Here is a 19505-nt window from a genome sequence, read left to right as displayed (position 1 = left end):
GGTAGCTACTCTGCTCTGTGTTGGTATATGACATTAGAGAACATAAAGAAGGAATCATATCCTTAAACCTAGTTACAGCGCTTTCTGAAAGACTTCTAGTGTAATGAAACTTATTCCCCACTGCTGGGTAGTCCATCAGAGTAAATGTAAATGTTATTAAGAAATTATCAGACAGAAGGGAGTTTTCAGGGAATACTGTTAAGTCTTCTATTTCCATACCATAAGTCAGAACAAGATCTAAGATATGATTAAAGTGGTGGGTGGACTCATTTACTTTTTGAGCAAAGCCAATAGAGTCTAATAATAGATTAAATGCAGTGTTGAGGCTGTCATTCTCAGCATCTGTGTGGATGTTAAAATCGCCCACTATAATTATCTTATCTGAGCTAAGCACTAAGTCAGACAAAAGGTCTGAAAATTCACAGAGAAACTCACAGTAACGACCAGGTGGACGATAGATAATAACAAATAAAACTGGTTTTTGGGACTTCCAATTTGGATGGACAAGACTAAGAGTCAAGCTTTCAAATGAATTAAAGCTCTGTCTGGGTTTTTGATTAATTAATAAGCTGGAATGGAAGATTGCTGCTAATCCTCCGCCCCGGCCCGTGCTACGAGCATTCTGACAGTTAGTGTGACTCGGGGGTGTTGACTCATTTAAACTAACATATTCATCCTGCTGTAACCAGGTTTCTGTAAGGCAGAATAAATCAATATGTTGATCAATTATTATATCATTTACCAACAGGGACTTAGAAGAGAGAGACCTAATGTTTAATAGACCACATTTAACTGTTTTAGTCTGTGGTGCAGTTGAAGGTGCTATATTATTTTTTCTTTTTGAATTTTTATGCTTAAATAGATTTTTGCTGGTTATTGGTAGTCTGGGAGCAGGCACCGTCTCTACGGGGATGGGGTAATGAGGGGATGGCAGGGGGAGAGAAGCTGCAGAGAGGTGTGTAAGACTACAACTCTGCTTCCTGGTCCCAACCCTGGATAGTCATGGTTTGGAGGATTTAAGAAAATTGGCCAGATTTCTAGAAATGAGAGCTGCTCCATCCAAAGTGGGATGGATGCCGTCTCTCCTAACAAGACCAGGTTTTCCCCAGAAGCTTTGCCAATTATCTATGAAGCCCACCTCATTTTTTGGACACCACTCAGACAGCCAGCAATTCAGGGAGAACATGCGGCTAAACATGTCACTCCCGGTCTGATTGGGGAGGGGCCCAGAGAAAACTACAGAGTCCGACATTGTTTTTGCAAAGTTACACACCGATTTAATGTTAATTTTAGTGACCTCCGATTGGCGTAACCGGGTGTCATTACTGCCGGCGTGAATTACAATCTTACCAAATTTACGCTTAGCCTTAGCCAGCAGTTTCAAATTTCCTTCAATGTCGCCTGCTCTGGCCCCCGGAAGACAATTGACTATGGTTGCTGGTGTCACTAACTTCACATTTCGCAAAACAGAGTCGCCAATAACCAGAGTTTGATCCTCGGCGGGTGTGTCGTTGAGTGGGGAAAAACGGTTAGAGATGTGAACGGGTTGGCGGTGTACACGGGGCTTCTGTTTAGGGCTACGCTTCCTCCTCACAGTCACCCAGTCGGCCTGCTTTCCCGGCTGCTCGGGATCTGCCAGGGGGAAACTAACGGCGGCTAAGCTACCTTGGTCCGCACCGACTACAGGGGCCTGGCTAGCTGTAGAATTTTCCACGGTGCGGAGCCGAGTCTCCAATTCGCCCAGCCTGGCCTCCAAAGCTACGAATAAGCTACACTTATTACAAGTACCGTTACTGCTAAAGGAGGCCGAGGAATAACTAAACATTTCACACCCAGAGCAGAAAAGTGCGGGAGAGACAGGAGAAGCCGCCATGCTAAATCGGCTAAGAGCTAGTAGCTATGCTAAGCTAGCGGATTCCTAAAAACACGCAAAGTGAATAATGTGTAAATAATTTAGAGGTGATTCAGCAGAAGGAGTGCTTTAGTTAAGGCATGTAAAGATTACACTGGGAAACAAATCGTAATCTAGATAACTAGATCAATCTAACTGCGCAGATTAAACAGCTAACAGATACAGAAAAACACCGCTGTGCTCCGGAACAGGAAGTGATACAATACCGCAGTGAGAGCCAACCACCAAAATACCACCAATTATAAGGTAATTAAATTGAATTGAATGCCCTGACCTTTGCTAAATATTACTCCATATCTGCACAAATTACATGTGCAGATATGGAGTAATATTTCACTGTTTTGGATCGGAATCAGAATTGAATTTATTGCCAAGTAAGTTCTCACAAGGAATTTGATCTGGTGTTGCAGGTGCATAAACAACAATAAAAAAGAAAAGGAAAAAATACTTCTTTAAGAAGAAAAAGAGTCAAATAGGCAAAACTGTGTTCACTGTTAAATAAATATAATGTCAAGGAATGGGACTGTGCAAAAGCATGTGATTGGTGTGCAGGTGTACAGTACCTTTCAGATCACGATGTGTCCCCACATCACAAATGTTTGAACAAGTTTCACGCTTTCTCAGTGGGTCAAAATGACCTACAGTGCTTCTTTTAACACCTATTAATACCTATTACATCCGATTTCAGGCCCGCTGCAGTTTTTGCACCCCAGACATAGAATATAGGATACCATGATTGACGCCATGTACCTTCAGCCGTATGAGCATGTGTAGAAAGAATGTGAGCTTTTGACCTCTTAAAATAGGTCAAGGTTCGCCATCTTTGAACTTGTCCAAGATCTGTGTCCCAAGAATGCTCCTTGTGAATTTGAAGACCCTGGCACTAATAGAACTGGTCTTATGGTGAGCATGGGGGGACAGGCATATGGACGCAAAGTCTTCACAATACCCAATGGCCATATTTTGGTCATCGTGTAAAAATCAGTTGACAAATATCTGCAATGGGAAGCCAAAAGTCTTTTTTTTTTAAGAAAGTGTATGAGGAAGCCTGGTGGGGAGGTACTTCAATTATGTTTTAAACTAGTATTACTGCATATATTAATTATAGTTTGCCCAGTTTTAATAATCTTAAAGTCAACTGGAAATTACTTCATTGTTTAAGATATTCAGCTTGTGTGAATTAAATACTGAGTTTTAAGCAGCTTCAAGTTGTTCTACACCAAATCCTGAATGACATACTGTTTATAAAATGGGGTGTAAACTGTTTTATATTTAATAGGAACCTATTTTGACTTGATACAGTGATGTAAGCGGTTGGTACACTTGCTCCTCAAACATAAGGTTGTTGGTTCATAGCCATCGGTGCCCCATTATCCATGTGTGACTGGAGTTGTGGTTGGAAGAACATTTGGTGTAAAACCTGTGCCACATGAACATGTTATAGTTCCACCTTAGAATTGGAATATAATACAGTGAGGAAAATAAGTATTTGAACACCCTGCGATTCTGCAAGTTCTCCCACTTAGAAATCATCGAGGGGTCTGAAATTTTCATCTTAGGTGCATGTCCACTGTGAGAGACATAATCTAAAAAAAAAAATCCGGAAATCACAATGTATGTTTTAATAATTTATTTGCATGTTACTGCTGCAAATAAGTATTTGACCCCCTACCAACCAGCAAGAATTCTGGCTCACACAGACTTATTAATTTTTCTTTAAGAAGCCCTCTGATTCTGCACTCTTTACCTGTATTAATTGCACCTGTTTGAACTTGTTACCTGTATAAAAGACACCTGTTCACACACTCAGTCAATCACACTCCAACCTGTCTACCATAGCCAAGACCAAAGAGCTGTCTAAGGACACCAGGGACAAAACTGTAGACCTGCACAAGGCTGGGATGGACTACAGGACAACAGACAAGCAGCTTGGTAGAAGACAAAAACTGTTATGATTATTTATTAGAAAGTGGAAGAAACACAAGATGACTATCAATCTCCCTCGGTCTGGGATTCCATGCAAGATCTCACTTTGTGGGGTAAGGATGATTCTGAGAAAGCTCAGAACTACACAGGAGGACCTGGTCAATGACCTGAAGAGAGCTGGGACCACAGTCACAAAGGTTACATGAGTAACACATGATGCTGTCATGGTTTAAAATCCTGCAGGGCAGCAAGGTCCCCCTGCTCAAGCCAGCACATGTCCAGGCCCGTTTGAAGTTCACCAGTGACCATCTGGATGATCCAGAGGAGGCATGGGAGAAGGTCATGTGGTCAGATGAGACCAGAACAGAGCTTTTTGGAATCAACTCCACTTACCATGTTTAGAGGATGAGAACATCCCCAAGAAAACCATCCCAACCGTGAAACATGGGGGTGGAAACATCATACTCTGGGGGTGCTCTTCTGCAAAGGGGACAGGACGACTGCACCGTATTGAAGGGAGGATGGATGGAGTCATGTATTGCGAGATTTTGGCAAACAATCTCCTTCCCTCAGTAAGAGATTTGAAGATGGGTCATGGCTGGGTCTTCAGCATGACAATGACCCCAAACACACAGCCAGGGCAACTAAGGAGGGGCTCCGTAAGAAGCATTTCAAGGTCCTGGAGTGGCCTGGCCAGTCTCCAGACCTGAACTCAATAGAAAATCTTTGGAGGGAGCTGAAACTCCAAACCTGAAAGATCTAGAGAAGATCTGTATGGAGGAGTGGACCAAAATCCCTGCTGCAGTGTGTGAAAACCTGGTGAAAACTACAGGAAACATTTCACCTCTGTAATTGCAAACAAAGGCTACTGTACCAAATATTAACATTGATTAATATTAATTAATTAATATTAATTAAATATGATCAATCTATCTTTGTTAGTTGGCTATGTACCACAGGCTTTTAAGGTGGCAGTAATTAAACCATTACTTAAAAAGCCATCACTTGACCCAGCTATCTTAGCTAATTATAGGCCAATCTCCAACCTTCCTTTTCTCTCAAAAAATTCTTGAAAGGGTAGTTGTAAAACAGCTAACTGATCATCTGCAGAGGACTGGTCTATTTGAAGAGTTTCAGTCAGGTTTTAGAATTCATCATAGTACAGAAACAGCATTAGTGAAGGTTACAAATGATCTTCTTATGGCCTCGGACAGTGGACTCATCTCTGTGCTTGTTCTGTTAGACCTCAGTGCTGCTTTTGATACTGTTGACCATAAAATTTTATTACAGAGATTAGAGCATGCCATAGGTATTAAAGGCACTGCGCTGCGGTGGTTTGAATCATATTTGTCTAATAGATTACAATTTGTTCATGTAAATGGGGAATCTTCTTCACAGACTAAAGTTAATTATGGAGTTCCACAAGGTTCTGTGCTAGGACCAATTTTATTCACTTTATACATGCTTCCCTTAGGCAGTATTATTAGACGGTATTGCTTAAATTTTCATTGTTACGCAGATGATACCCAGCTTTATCTATCCATGAAGCCAGAGGACAGACACCAATTAGCTAAACTGCAGGATTGTCTTACAGACATAAAGACATGGATGACCTCTAATTTCCTGCTTTTAAACTCAGATAAAACTGAAGTTATTGTACTTGGCCCCACAAATCTTAGAAACATGGTGTCTAACCAGATCCTTACTCTGGATGGCATTACCCTGACCTCTAGTAATACTGTGAGAAATCTTGGAGTCATTTTTGATCAGGGTATGTCATTCAAAGCGCATATTAAACAAATATGTAGGACTGCTTTTTTGCATTTACGCAATATCTCTAAAATCAGAAAGGTCTTGTCTCAGAGTGATGCTGAAAAACTAATTCATGCATTTATTTCCTCTAGGCTGGACTATTGTAATTCATTATTATCAGGTTGTCCTAAAAGTTCCCTAAAAAGCCTTCAGTTAATTCAAAATGCTGCAGCTAGAGTACTGACGGGGACTAGAAGGAGAGAGCATATCTCACCCATATTGGCCTCTCTTCATTGGCTTCCTGTTAATTCTAGAATAGAATTTAAAATTCTTCTTCTTACTTATAAGGTTTTGAATAATCAGGTCCCATCTTATCTTAGGGACCTCGTAGTACCATATCACCCCAATAGAGCGCTTCGCTCTCAGACTGCAGGCTTACTTGTAGTTCCTAGGGTTTGTAAGAGTAGAATGGGAGGCAGAGCCTTCAGCTTTCAGGCTCCTCTCCTGTGGAACCAGCTCCCAATTCAGATCAGGGAGACAGACACCCTCTCTACTTTTAAGATTAGGCTTAAAACTTTCCTTTTTGCTAAAGCTTATAGTTAGGGCTGGATCAGGTGACCCTGAACCATCCCTTAGTTATGCTGCTATAGACGTAGACTGCTGGGGGGGTTCCCATGATGCACTGTTTCTTTCTCGTTTTGCTCTGTATGCACCACTCTGCATTTAATCATTAGTGATCGATCTCTGCTCCCCTCCACAGCATGTCTTTTTCCTGGTTCTCTCCCTCAGCCCCAACCAGTCCCAGCAGAAGACTGCCCCTCCCTGAGCCTGGTTCTGCTGGAGGTTTCTTCCTGTTAAAAGGGAGTTTTTCCTTCCCACTGTAGCCAAGTGCTTGCTCACAGGGGGTCGTTTTGACCGTTGGGGTTTTACATAATTATTGTATGGCCTTGCCTTACAATATAAAGCGCCCTGGGGCAACTGTTTGTTGTGATTTGGCGCTATATAAAAAAATTGATTGATTGATTGATTATAATGCGCCAAATCACAGCAAAGCCGTGTCAAGGCGCCTTACATGAAACAATTCAACATAAAATTTAAATAAATAGTTAAAAATTAATTAAAAAAAATCAAATACATGATTAAAAACAGAAATAAAAGAATAAAACATAAAAAAATAAAAACTATTCATAAGAAAGAGAATAAAAATAGGTTTTCAGTCTTGACTTAAAAATGTCCACAGACTCCGACTGCCTCACCGTCGCAGGAAGACTGTTCCACAGGGTGGGTGCACGATGCGAAAAGGCTCTTTGACCTGCTGACAACTTCTTCACCCTGGGAACACAGAGAAGTCCTGCATCCTGTGACCGCAAAGCCCGGCTGGCACGTAAAGCTCCACCAGATCAGCCAGATAAGATGGCGCCAGTCCATGAACAACCTTATAAGTCAATAACAAAACCTTAAAATCTGCTCTCACAGAGACAGGGAGCCAGTGCAAAGATGCCGAAATGGGGGTGATATGTTCAGACTTTCTGCTAATCAGAAGTCTGGTGGCAGCGTTCTGAACCAGCTGAAGACCCCTGATGCTGGACTGTGGTAACCCTGAAAATAGAACATTACAATAATCTAGTCTAGAAGAAACAAAAGCATGAATCAGGGTCTCAGCATCAGCCATAGACAGGATGGGGCAGATCCTCGCTATATTTCGTAGTTGGAAAAACGCAGTCCGAGTAACATCTCTGATGCGGAGGTCAAAAGACAACAAGGAATCAAAAATTACCCCAAGGTTCCTCATTTTGTATGATGTATGACACACGAACCCAGGCCAAGCACCAGCTGGTCAAACTGATGCAATGTCTCGCTGGACCAAGAACCATCATTTCAGTCTTATCAAAGTTTAAAAGTAGGAAGTTACTAGACATCCAACTTCTCACTGATAGAAGACAGTCCTCCAGGGATTTTATGGGAGTGAGAGTTCCCGGCATGTACAACTGAGTATCATCAGTGTAACAATGAAAGGCAATCTCAAAACTCCGCAGTATATGCCCAAGGGGTGCCACATACAGGGAGAAAAGCAAGGGGCCTAAAATGGATCCCTGTGGAACCCCAAATCTCATATCAACAAGGTCAGAGGTAGTGCTGTTATACAAGACACATTGAGAACGACTGGACAGATATGACGTCAACCACACAAGGGCACTTACAGTAATCCCAACAAGATTCTCCAACCTATCGAGCAAAATATGATGATCCACGGTATCAAACGCAGCACTGAGATCTAACAACACCAAAACTGTAGTGGTGTCTGAGTCCATTGCTCGCAGAAGATCATTCACAACTTTAGTGAGCACTGTCTCTGTGGAGTGATATTTCCTAAAAGCAGACTGCAGCGTCTCAAAAAAGATCATTCTCAGTGAAGTGGTCTACGAGCTGCCGTGAAACCACCTTTTCTAAAATTTTGGAACAAAATGATAGATTTGATATTGGCCTGTAATTTTTCAAGACACTAGGGTCAAGATTAGATTTTCCTGACTTCTTAGTGTTTCTTAAAGCCAGAAAGTTGCCATTTGAAATGACTTTAGTTTTGTGTCATGTCTGTGATCTGCTTTTTTTCTACAAAATTAAACAACTGAATGAACATCCTCCGAGGCCGGTGATTCCATAATTATTGCCAGGGGTTGTACATCATCAGCGACACACACACACACACACACACACACACACACACACACACACACACACACACACACACACACACACACACACACACACACACACACACGCACGCACGCAGGATTTTAAATGGAGATTTTTCTCCCTTTCAGCGGACAGAATCTCTGGCTTCTCCTCGATGGCACGCTGAGCTAGTGTTTTACAGCCTCGGGACAGTGAAGGGGCTAACTTTTTAGCACATATTTTCAGCAACAATTCAGTTCATTTTTTGGAAAATCCATGCTCGACAAACAGACAATTTGAACCCGAGTGCCGGGCAGAAATTTGCAGCTGCCCTCAGCTTCGAACACTGCGGAAGAGAGCTGTCTCAAATAGCTCGGCTTCAAAAACCTCCCCCTCACGCCTGGGAGTAAACAAAGCAGAGAGCAAACAACAGCAGTTCAGAGGATTCACAGTGGCTTTTCTCTGGTATCGGAAAATGTTGCGGGTTGGATCAGTATTTTCCGATATGTGAATTACGATCCGATGAACTTTATTCTACCGCAGCAGAATACCATTTCATCCATTTCCTTTGTCATTTCAACACAACGCGGAGTTCATGGTAAAATCTGTAACAGCGTCTCCAATTCACTGCTGTGTGGACAAGCAGTGCTGTGTAACATTAACCTGCAGATTCGGACCAGAACGTGAAAATGTGACACTCAGTCTGTATTTGTAAAATTGTTTCAAATCTCTGATGAGATACCGCAGTAAATCTGACATGCACCACAGAAACAAAAATCTTTTGAGTTTATTGACAGTTTAAAAGCAAATATGGTGTATTACAGCCACCAACTGTTTGGGCATGGATTATTAATGGAATCTGACGTATGCTATCAAAAATAACTCAGAAACGTTCACCATGTAAACCCCAGATTTCCATGAATTTCCAGAAAACTTTCATCACTGTGGTAAGAGCAGAAAAATTTCAGAGATGTTTGCTGTGGTGGTCGGCCTGGCAGGGGCGCCTGTGGGTCCCTGAGCAGCAAAAGGTGGTGTCTATGTCAGAGTGAAAGTGAGGCTACCGCTGCCATGGAGAATGGAGAGAGAGAGATCTCCTCAGCTGGCACCTAGCAGTTGACTTGCGGACCAGGAGAATCAGACTGTTTAATTAAAACAAAGCGAGAGCCAGGAGCAACTGGAGATTATGGCGATGATGGTGGATGTGTGTGTGTCAGCATGATGTGAAAAAACACTCATTCATATAAATGTTTAGCCTTTCATATAAATGAAAGGCTAAACCTTTCCAGTTGCACTTACAGGTCTAAGAGATTTACGTCTCCATAAACGTTCAAACCAAACATGTACTCACCTCATAACAAACTCTGCATAGTGTGGTGTGTTACAACTAAATCAAGTTATCTAAAGTATTAGTAAACAATACCATATCATATCCTGATTAATTGATTAGTTGCTTTTATTAATAACCACTTAACCACCAGTATAGTAGCATTATTAAGGGCTTGTATGTTTGTACGGACTTCAACGGGGGCAGTTGGCACAGTATCTGCACCCGGATGGTAGTGGTGGGCCAGTCTCAATCAATCAATCAATCAATAATTTTTATTTATATAGCACCAAATCACAACAAACAGTTGCCCCAAGGCGCTTTATATTGTAAGGCAAGGCCATACAATAATTACGTAAAAACCCCAACGGTCAAAACGACCCCCTGTGAGCAAGCACTTGGCGACAGTGGGAAGGAAAAACTCCCTTTTAACAGGAAGCAACCTCCAGCAGAACCAGGCTCAGGGAGGGGCAGTCTTCTGCTGGGACTGGTTGGGGCTGAGGGAGAGAACCAGGAAAAAGACATGCTGTGGAGGGGAGCAGAGATCAATCACTAATGATTAAATGCAGAGTGGTGCATACAGAGCAAAAAGAGAAAGAAACACTCAGTGCATCATGGGAACCCCCCAGCAGTCTAAGTCTATAGCAGCATAACTAAGGGATGGTTCAGGCTCACCTGATCCAGCCCTAACTATAAGCTTTAGCAAAAAGGAAAGTTTTAAGCCTAATCTTAAAAGTAGAGAGGGTGTCTGTCTCCCTGATCTGAATTGGGAGCTGGTTCCACAGGAGAGGAGCCTGAAAGCTGAAGGCTCTGCCTCCCATTCTACTCTTACAAACCCTAGGAACTACAAGTAAGCCTGCAGTCTGAGAGCGAAGCACTCTATTGGGGTGATATGGTACTATGAGGTCCCTAAGATAAGATGGGACCTGATTATTCAAAACCTTATAAGTAAGAAGAAGAATTTTAAATTCTATTCTAGAATTAACAGGAAGCCAATGAAGAGAGGCCAATATGGGTGAGATATGCTCTCTCCTTCTAGTTCCCGTTAGTACTCTAGCTGCAGCATTTTGAATTAACTGAAGGCTTTTCAGGGAACTTTTAGGACAACCTGATAATAATGAATTACAATAGTCCAGCCTAGAGGAAATAAATGCATGAATTAGTTTTTCAGCATCACTCTGAGACAAGACCTTTCTAATTTTAGAGATATTGCGTAAATGCAAAAAAGCAGTCCTACATATTTGTTTAATATGCGCTTTGAATGACATATCCTGATCAAAAATGACTCCAAGATTTCTCACAGTATTACTAGAGGTCAGGGTAATGCCATCCAGAGTAAGGATCTGGTTAGACACCATGTTTCTAAGATTTGTGGGGCCAAGTACAATAACTTCAGTTTTATCTGAGTTTAAAAGCAGGAAATTAGAGGTCATCCATGTCTTTATGTCTGTAAGACAATCCTGCAGTTTAGCTAATTGGTGTGTGTCCTCTGGCTTCATGGATAGATAAAGCTGGGTATCATCTGCATAGCAATGAAAATTTAAGCAATGCCGTCTAATAATACTGCCTAAGGGAAGCATGTATAAAGTGAATAAAATTGGTCCTAGCACAGAACCTTGTGGAACACCATAATTAACCTTAGTCTGTGAAGAAGATTCCCCATTTACATGAACAAATTGTAATCTATTAGATAAATATGATTCAAACCACCGCAGCGCAGTGCCTTTAATACCTATGGCATGCTCTAATCTCTGTAATAAAATTTTATGGTCAACAGTATCAAAAGCAGCACTGAGGTCTAACAGAACAAGCACGAGATGAGTCCACTGTCTGAGGCCATAAGAAGATCATTTGTAACCTTCACTAATGCTGTTTCTGTACTATGATGAATCCTAAAACCTGACTGAAACTCTTCAAATAGACCATTCCTCTGCAGATGATCAGTTAGCTGTTTTACAACTACCCTTTCAAGAATTTTTGAGAGAAAAGGAAGTCTGGACCAAAATGTCCAGGGGCAAATTTTTGTCTCAGTCCAGCCCTGGCAAAGCGTAACGGTCAGCAGTTTTGTGGTCATTACTCACAAAAAGTAATCTATTACACACTGCTCACTACTTTTTAAAAAAAGTAATGCCATAATTTATTGCTTTACTGTCTGTGGAAAGTAAGTCGTTACATTACTCATTACTTTTGGCTTACTCAGAAACAGACCACAGCCAACCCTTAAACCCACGTGCACTGTACACGTCTTTATGTCCGTCTCTCTCCACACTCTCTCTTCAAACATCTGCCTTATCTTTTTACATTGCATATCACACAATCACATCAAAAACAAACATCTAAACATGACAATATCATTTCTGTCATGTTGTAGACATTGTTTGTTGTTGTTTTGTTTGTTTCTTAATAATGGGACATCCCACTGTGCAGAAAGCGTCAAAGATTTCTGGTTTCACTTTTCTGTTGCACCACTAAGTTGAACAAATATAAAAATGGTTTCAACCAATTTGCTGTCAGTGCAGAATATTAAAAATTGATAAATTAATAAATTAATAAATACAGTTGGCCTTAACAAGTTTATGTAAAATGAGACTGAAAATAACTAAATACTCACATTTTAAAAGCTGGACAAATTCAAAAATTGGATTAAAATGATTATGTGATAACCAAAGCAGCTGCTTCTGATAACACAGTGGAGGAGGAGCAGGAAGCTGTGTGTGTTTGCACTGACAGTCACACCTTCATGATAATCTGCAGCAGTGTAGCTGTGCTCATGTAGCAGCTCCTCCATACGAGTCAGGGTGATGGCAGCGAGGTGACCCGGGTACTTCAGCTGGAGGAGGCGCTGCAGGTAAGACGCAGCCTGGCTTCCAGCAACGTTCACACGCTTACAATTTACCGCATCCAACCTTCAGGTGCAACCACATCACACATTGGCTGAAGCTTCACATCAAACTGTGCAAGGAGACAAAGTGATGGAAACAACAAACAGATGCCCGTGGACGTCCTCACCTGCCGTTGACCACTGGAAGAACGTGCGAGCAGTGGTACCCTGATGACAGAATGATGCCAGAGTATGGTGGCTGCAAGTTCCTCTGACTGTTATTGTGGTAGAAACTGTACAAGCTGTCCACGCCATATGAGACGTATGGGACACGATAGCACTCAAACAACAACTCTGACATCATCTGCCGACAGTGCAGCGGGTTGCAGGGAACTTCAGTCAGCACGATGGGATGTTCCATGCTGCCCTGTAAGAACATGGATCATCAGGTGACACAGTTAATTAACTTGATGGCGGAGTCACAAACCTGGATTGGAAATATACTGAATTCATTTAAACCTATCATTATTATTATTATTATTATCTATATGAAAATAGCCAAGTGGCCTCTGCATGCGTGCGTGTGTATGGCTTCGATCACGCTAATCACAAACCAGGGAGAGCTGACATTTGCAGTTTGGTACGCTTATGTATTTTGGGTCAAGTATGAACAATGCAAAAACAGAAAGTTGATAGGGCTGATATTTTTGGAGAAATGAGCAATTTTAGATAACCAGTAAACGATGGACATTGTGCTGCAATGCAACATGCAAATTCAAGGTTTTGGGGTGTTAAATGTTGTTCAGTCAATATATATGGTTCATGTTAAACAGTGTTGTTAGTGTTATTGATTTAGTGTGGGTTTTTTTGTACTTCAATTGGTTCAGTCAGTTTAGTTAAGTGTCATGTTGTCGTTACTATGAGCGAAGAGTATTGCTTTTGATGTCTTCCCCCACTGTCTCTGTTTGTGTGTATGTAAAACTTAAAAGCACCAGCAGAATGCAGAAAAAACAAGAAGCTCTGCATATGTGCGACTGGGGAGAGCTGACATATGCTGTTTTGTATGGTTGTATATTTTGGGTCAAAGATGAATGCTGCCAAAATGGATCATTGATAGGACTAAAATTTTTGGAGAAAACAGATAGTAGCCAACGTTGCTAATTACATTCTGGGCTAACACATCATTCCAGCAGGGGACAGTAAATCATCTATCTATTAAAAGTGTGCGAGTGTGATTTTTTTTTTTTTTTATTAAGTTAAATGTAAGTAAGTAAGTCCCTTCGGCTGCTCCCTTGTTTGCACTCGGGATGCCCTTCCTGACGCAACTCCACATTACATGGAGAAATGTGGCAGGGGTGGGATTTGAACCTGGAACCTTCTGCACTGAAACCAAGCGCATTAACCACTTGGCCACCACCCCTGCTATTAAGTTAAATTTAAGTACATAATTGTAAATAGGTTAAAAATACACGTGTGACACAAGAAAGTGAAAACTTGTGAAAAAATTTCAATATCAATCAATCAATCAATTTTTTTATATAGCGCCAAATCACAACAAACAGTTGCCCCAAGGCGCTTTATATTGTAAGGCAAGGCCATACAATAATTACGAGGGCTGTCCGTAAAGTACAGGTCCCCTTCACTTCTTCCAAAAACCACATGGATCCCATCCACATGTCCCCACGCCAGACACGCCCGAACCCCCGCGCGCACGCGCGAGCCCCCCCACGCCCGCCGGCGACGCCACCCGCCCGCGAGCACCCCCCGCGGGAGGAGCCGTCCAGCTGAGACACTAAGAATGAAAAACTTTGTTCTTTACAGTCTTATTCACTTGAGAAATCTGTTTCTTTTAGTTCAGTTTTCTCCTTTGACATTATATAACACATCAACAGATCCTTGATATTTGATTGGTGGATTGGGACATTGATTCTTTGTCCGTCTGTATCGTGAAGTAGCCACAACATGAATCACATCATGTACCATGCATTTTGGTTCTGTCCCACACATTTTGTTCCTCTGAACAACTGCACTATTTTTTGTTTTTCGCAAAAATGTGTCCATAGTACATTATAAGCTAATTAGAAGATATGGCCTAGATGCTTACACAGTGCTCTCTACGTTTCGATCGAGGCATGCTGCCACGGCAACTTACGCTTTGCGCCAAACCTGCTCTGAGCAGGTTATGTTCCAGGATTAGCGTGAGGTTTCCGCTTAACCACTCCTTTTATAAGTACCGTCCATCCGCCTGCATCACTCCGAAGACAATGCCGGCCTACCTGGATGATCCATTTGATATTGGGGCACAAATTGTGAGGGGCTCTCTCCGCAGGGCGAGGGTTTTTAAAGACTGCCAGAATCCTCTGACATACCCGGACGATATTCTCTATGAAAGATATAGATCCTCAGCCAAGGGAATTTGTTATCTTTGACAGCTGATCGGGCCAGACATCTGTAACATCATCCATCGTACACTGTAATAAAAGGCTGTTGTTTTTACAGGAAGACGCTGGCAGCTGTGGTCACCACTGTAAAAAAATACAGCGGTTAAATGTACAAAAAAAAAAGAGCTCTTGTTTGTAGATGCAACAGTTCCTTTAATGTGAGTCAGCCGTGGTTCATTCACTGTAAATCCACATACATATTATGTCTGTAATGTTATCTACTGTGTTGCTGTATGTTTTACAGGAATTCTCTGGTAACCACAGCTGCCAGCGTTTTCCTGTACAAACAAGTCATTTTTTACAGTGTAGCAATGCCCCGACGACCGAGCAGATAATGTGCCTTGCGCTTAGATATTCTGCCAGTGGACAATTTATGTATTCCATCGGTGATGCTGAACATCTGAGCAAGAATACTGTATGTCGTATGATTCGCAAGGTAGTACTTGCTCTATCTAAACTGTTGGATGCATTTGGCGTTTTCCCTGGCCATTTATCCGCAATGCAAATCAAAGAAGTGTTTTATGCAATCGCGGGTAATTACTAATATCAAAATAGGTCTAATGCATGTCCATTAATTAGGCGAAGTGGGGCTTATCAAGCTATGAATATAAACCTACCGTTCTGAAGGATGTTTTTATATTTCATCTTCACCTGCTGCCAGGTGCGTTTGGCACTGCTATTGCATCTGAAATATTGACAGGATTAGGAATAGCAATCATACAGTCAAGGTAGCCTATTAAGGAAACATTAAATTAACCTAACATTTATTAGGAGGCCTATGGCCACTTCTGAATCGTGTTGCATCTGGGTGTAATTAATGAAAGAGGGTCATTTTTCTACACATATCAGACATTCCACGGGTTAATCATCTGTAACGGATTTGGAGAACAATTACGCATTTACCCGATCAGCAATATGTTTCCAACAAGTGTCTTGCTTTATTGGCAGACGATGTGTTCGATTTCCCCCTTAACGTTAATTTAAATTCCTTGTAGCTCTGCATAATAATCGTGCATTCTTCTCCGGTAAAGTAAGGTGACCGCGCCATCATTGAAAAAATGGTGACGTGTGCTGCAAAACGCCCCTTTTATGTGAACGCGCACATACTCCAATTAGGTTAACACAGGTTCAACTGCTGTGTGGCCACAGAGGCGTCTCTGCCCCACTGCTTTCCACTTTCTGTTACAAGAAGAAACTCCTGTGTATTTTTAGGCAGAACATAAAATGACACAGATCTATTTAGGTGTCATATAACACAAATGATGGATGATTTCCAAGATGGCCTGTTCTATCTTTCAACTCAGGTGGCTTAGTGGTTTGCACTGGTGCCTCACAGCAAGAAGGTCGTGGGATCGCTTCCCTCCCTTTCTGTGTGGTGTTTGCATGTTTTCCCCGTGTCTGTGTGGGTTTCCTCCGGGCACTCAGGTTTCCTCCCACAATCAAAAACATGCTTATTTAGGGTCTGCTCCTTTCCCTGCCTCTGACCAAGGCAGTGTCTATGGAGTTGGTCCGCAGGCACAGGACTGTGGCTGCCCACTACTCCTAGTGAATGGATTGTGTCTAACTGTAACTAGGATATATACAGTTGTGCTCAACAGTTTACATACCCTGGCAGAATTTTTGCTTTTTTTTGGCCATTTTTGTATGAATGACAACACAAAAACTTTTTTACACTCATGGTTAGTGGTTGGGTGAAGCCATTTATTGTCAAACAACCGTTTCCTCTTTTAAATCAAAATGACAAGAGAACTACCCAAATTAACCTGATCAAAAGTTTACATACCCCTGTTCTTAATACTGTGTGTTGCCCCTTTAACATCAGGGACAGCTTGGAGTCTTTTGTGGTCATTGTGGACGAGGCTCTCTAATGGTAAAACTGCCACTGAATATGTCTTGGACTTTATTTACATCAATTACAAAGAAATACAAACAGTTTGGCACTCTATGGTAAATCTGCATGGAGTAGACAGTTCTCAAAAACTGAGTGACTGCGCAAGAAGGAGAAGAGTGAGGAAAGCCACCAAGACACCCAGACAACCCAGGAGAAGTTATAGGCTTACGTGGCTGTGATTGGAGAAATTATGCACAGTGCAAGCTTTGCATTTTGTATCACCAGTTATCCATCTTCATTATGAAGTGGTATAGAGGAGGATTTTCTTAAAAAGAAGACCTGAAAGTTTAGCTATAAATTGACAGAAGGTACATCTGAGATGCAAGCCTGGATTTGATCTGTTTTGGTGAAAGAAAATCCTTCTCTGCTCTACTCCACTATGAAGCTAAGAGTAGTGATGCAAAATGCAAAATTTGCACTATGCACAATTTCTCCAATCACAGCCACATAAGCCCATAACTTCTCCTGGGTTGTCTGGGTGTCTTGGTGGCTTTCCTCACTCTTCTTCTTGCACAGTCACTCAGTTTTTGAGAACTGTCTACTCCATGCAGATTTACCATAGAGTGTCATACTGTTTGTATTTCTTTGTAATTGATGGAAATAAAGTCCGAAACATATTCAGTGGCAGCTTTACCATCAGAGAGCCTCGACCACAAAAGACTCCAAGCTGTTGTTGATGTTAAAGGGGCAATACACAGTATTAAGAATAGCGGTATGTAAACTTTTGATCAGGTTAATTTGGGTAGTTTGTGTTGTCATTATGATTTAAAAAGAGGAAACGCAGTTGTTAATAAATGGCTTCACCCAACCACTAAAAAGTTTTTCTGTTGTCATTCATATTCTTTTAAAAATGGCCAAAAAAAAGCAAAAATTCTGTCAGGGTATGTGACTTTTGAGCACAATTGTATATATAATATCTGTAACTAGTATATATGTACAATGACAATAAAGGCTCTTCTTCCAATATTCTTACCATCACACTCATTCATTCATTACTTGTATACAAACTTAATAATTTAACTAATGCATTATTTAAATAATAATAACAATGCTTTTAGTGGACTCAGAAGTGACCTCTAATGAAATAACTTGCATAACCTTTGACCCCTGACCTCTGAGGCGATGCCCAAGTGTGAGAACACGTAATCGAAGATCAGTTCCTGGATCTCGAAGTTGACCACCACGTTCCGGTCGAACTGGCTCTTCAGGAGCCATCTGAGCGGCTCCAGGTTGGAGATGTCGTTCCCGATGTGCGCGTCGCTGCGTGCGGCTCCTCTGCTGCGCGCCGCCACCGACCGGAAGATCAGCCGCGGACCCGCGCAGCGCGCCGCCCAGCCGGCCCGCGTCTGGTACGAACCGTTATCGATCAGAACCGGGGCCGGACCACAGCTCAGGCACTCGGATGGGACGTCAAAAAATGGGTCTGGAAAGGTTTTCAAGTCCTGAAAGGAAAATATTTGACACACCGGCTTGTCCCGCGCCTTGGACGCCATTTTGAAATGGTGTCACCTCAAAATATCGCCGAGTGGACGCCAAAGATCAGAGCCGTTTCTTCCGGACTGATCGCAAACCAACGTATATAGCTGTACACTGCCACTTCCTGTATCGGAATAAATACTAATACTACTACTACTACTAATAATAAATTTATTCCAGACTCAAGAGTACATATAGATATATGAGATGTACAAAGGTCCATATGGATGTGACATCCGTCCTAATCCTGGACCTATATTTTAAGATGTTGTCAAGAATAGCACATATGATAGGATTCAGAGACTTGTCTAAACGCTGCATGAACCAATATACAAAATTACTGATCACAGCCTGACAACACTGTATGTCAAAGACTGTGCGGAGTGTACTTGTACATACAGTGAGGAAAATAAGTATTTGAACACCCTGCGAATTTGCAGGTTCTCCCACTTAGAAATCATGGAGGGGTCTGAAATGTTCATCTTAGGTGCATGTCCACTGTGAGAGACATAATCTAAAAAAAAAAAAATCCGGAAATCACAATGTATGATTTTTTTTATAATTTATTTGTATGTTACTGCTGCAAATAAGTATTTGAACACCTACCAACCAGCAAGAATTCTGTCTCTCACAGACCTGTTAATTTTTCTTTAAGAAGCCCTCTTGTTCTGCACTCTTTACCTGTATTAATTGCACCTGTTTGAACTTGTTACCTGTATAAAAGACACCTGTTCACACAATCAATGACACTCCAACCTGTCCACCATAGCCAAGACCAAAGAGCTGTCTAAGGACACCAGGGACAAAACTGTAGACCTGTACAAGGCTGGGATGGACTACAAGACAACAGGCAAGCAGCTTGGTAGAAGACAACAACTGTTATGATTATTTATTAGAAAGTGGAAGAAACACAAGATGATTGTCAATCTCCCTCGGTCTGGGATTCCATGCAAGATCTCACTTTGTGGGGTAAGGATGATTCTGAGAAAGCTCAGAACTATACAGGAGGACCTGGTCAATGACCTGAAGAGAGCTGGAACCACAGTCACAAAGATTACATTAGTAACACATGATGCTGTCATGGTTTAAAATCCTGCAGGGCAGCAAGGTCCCCCTGCTCAAGCCAGCACATGTCCAGGCCCGTTTGAAGTTCACCAGTGACCATCTGGATGATCCAGAGGAGGCATGGGAGAAGGTCATGTGGTCAGATGAGACCAGAATAGAACTTTTTGGAATCAACTCCACTTACCATGTTTAGAGGATGAGAACAACCCCAAGAAAACCATCCC

General features: G+C 41.8%; 1 protein-coding gene across 2 annotated transcripts in view; it reads right to left on the bottom strand.

Annotated features, from left to right (window-relative positions):
- The window catches only part of actr5 (actin related protein 5), a 30963-nt gene extending 12666 nt beyond the window's left edge, over nt 1–18297 (bottom strand). For both annotated transcript variants that reach the window (XM_034171730.1, XM_034171731.1), the window contains exons 1-3: nt 17853–18297; nt 12597–12835; nt 12324–12493 (exon numbers count right to left, since the gene is read on the bottom strand). In XM_034171730.1, the coding sequence (XP_034027621.1) occupies nt 12324–12493; nt 12597–12835; nt 17853–18233 (790 nt within the window). In that variant the 5' untranslated portion in view covers nt 18234–18297. The remainder of the gene's footprint in view (nt 1–12323; nt 12494–12596; nt 12836–17852) is intronic.
- Between the last annotated feature and the right edge of the window lie 1208 nt (nt 18298–19505).

The sequence above is a fragment of the Thalassophryne amazonica genome, chromosome 6 (assembly GCF_902500255.1).
Source record: "Thalassophryne amazonica chromosome 6, fThaAma1.1, whole genome shotgun sequence".
In the NCBI taxonomy this organism is placed as follows: domain Eukaryota; kingdom Metazoa; phylum Chordata; class Actinopteri; order Batrachoidiformes; family Batrachoididae; genus Thalassophryne; species Thalassophryne amazonica.
Note: the sequence above shows the minus strand (reverse complement) of the source record. Positions and strands in the feature narration are given on the sequence as shown.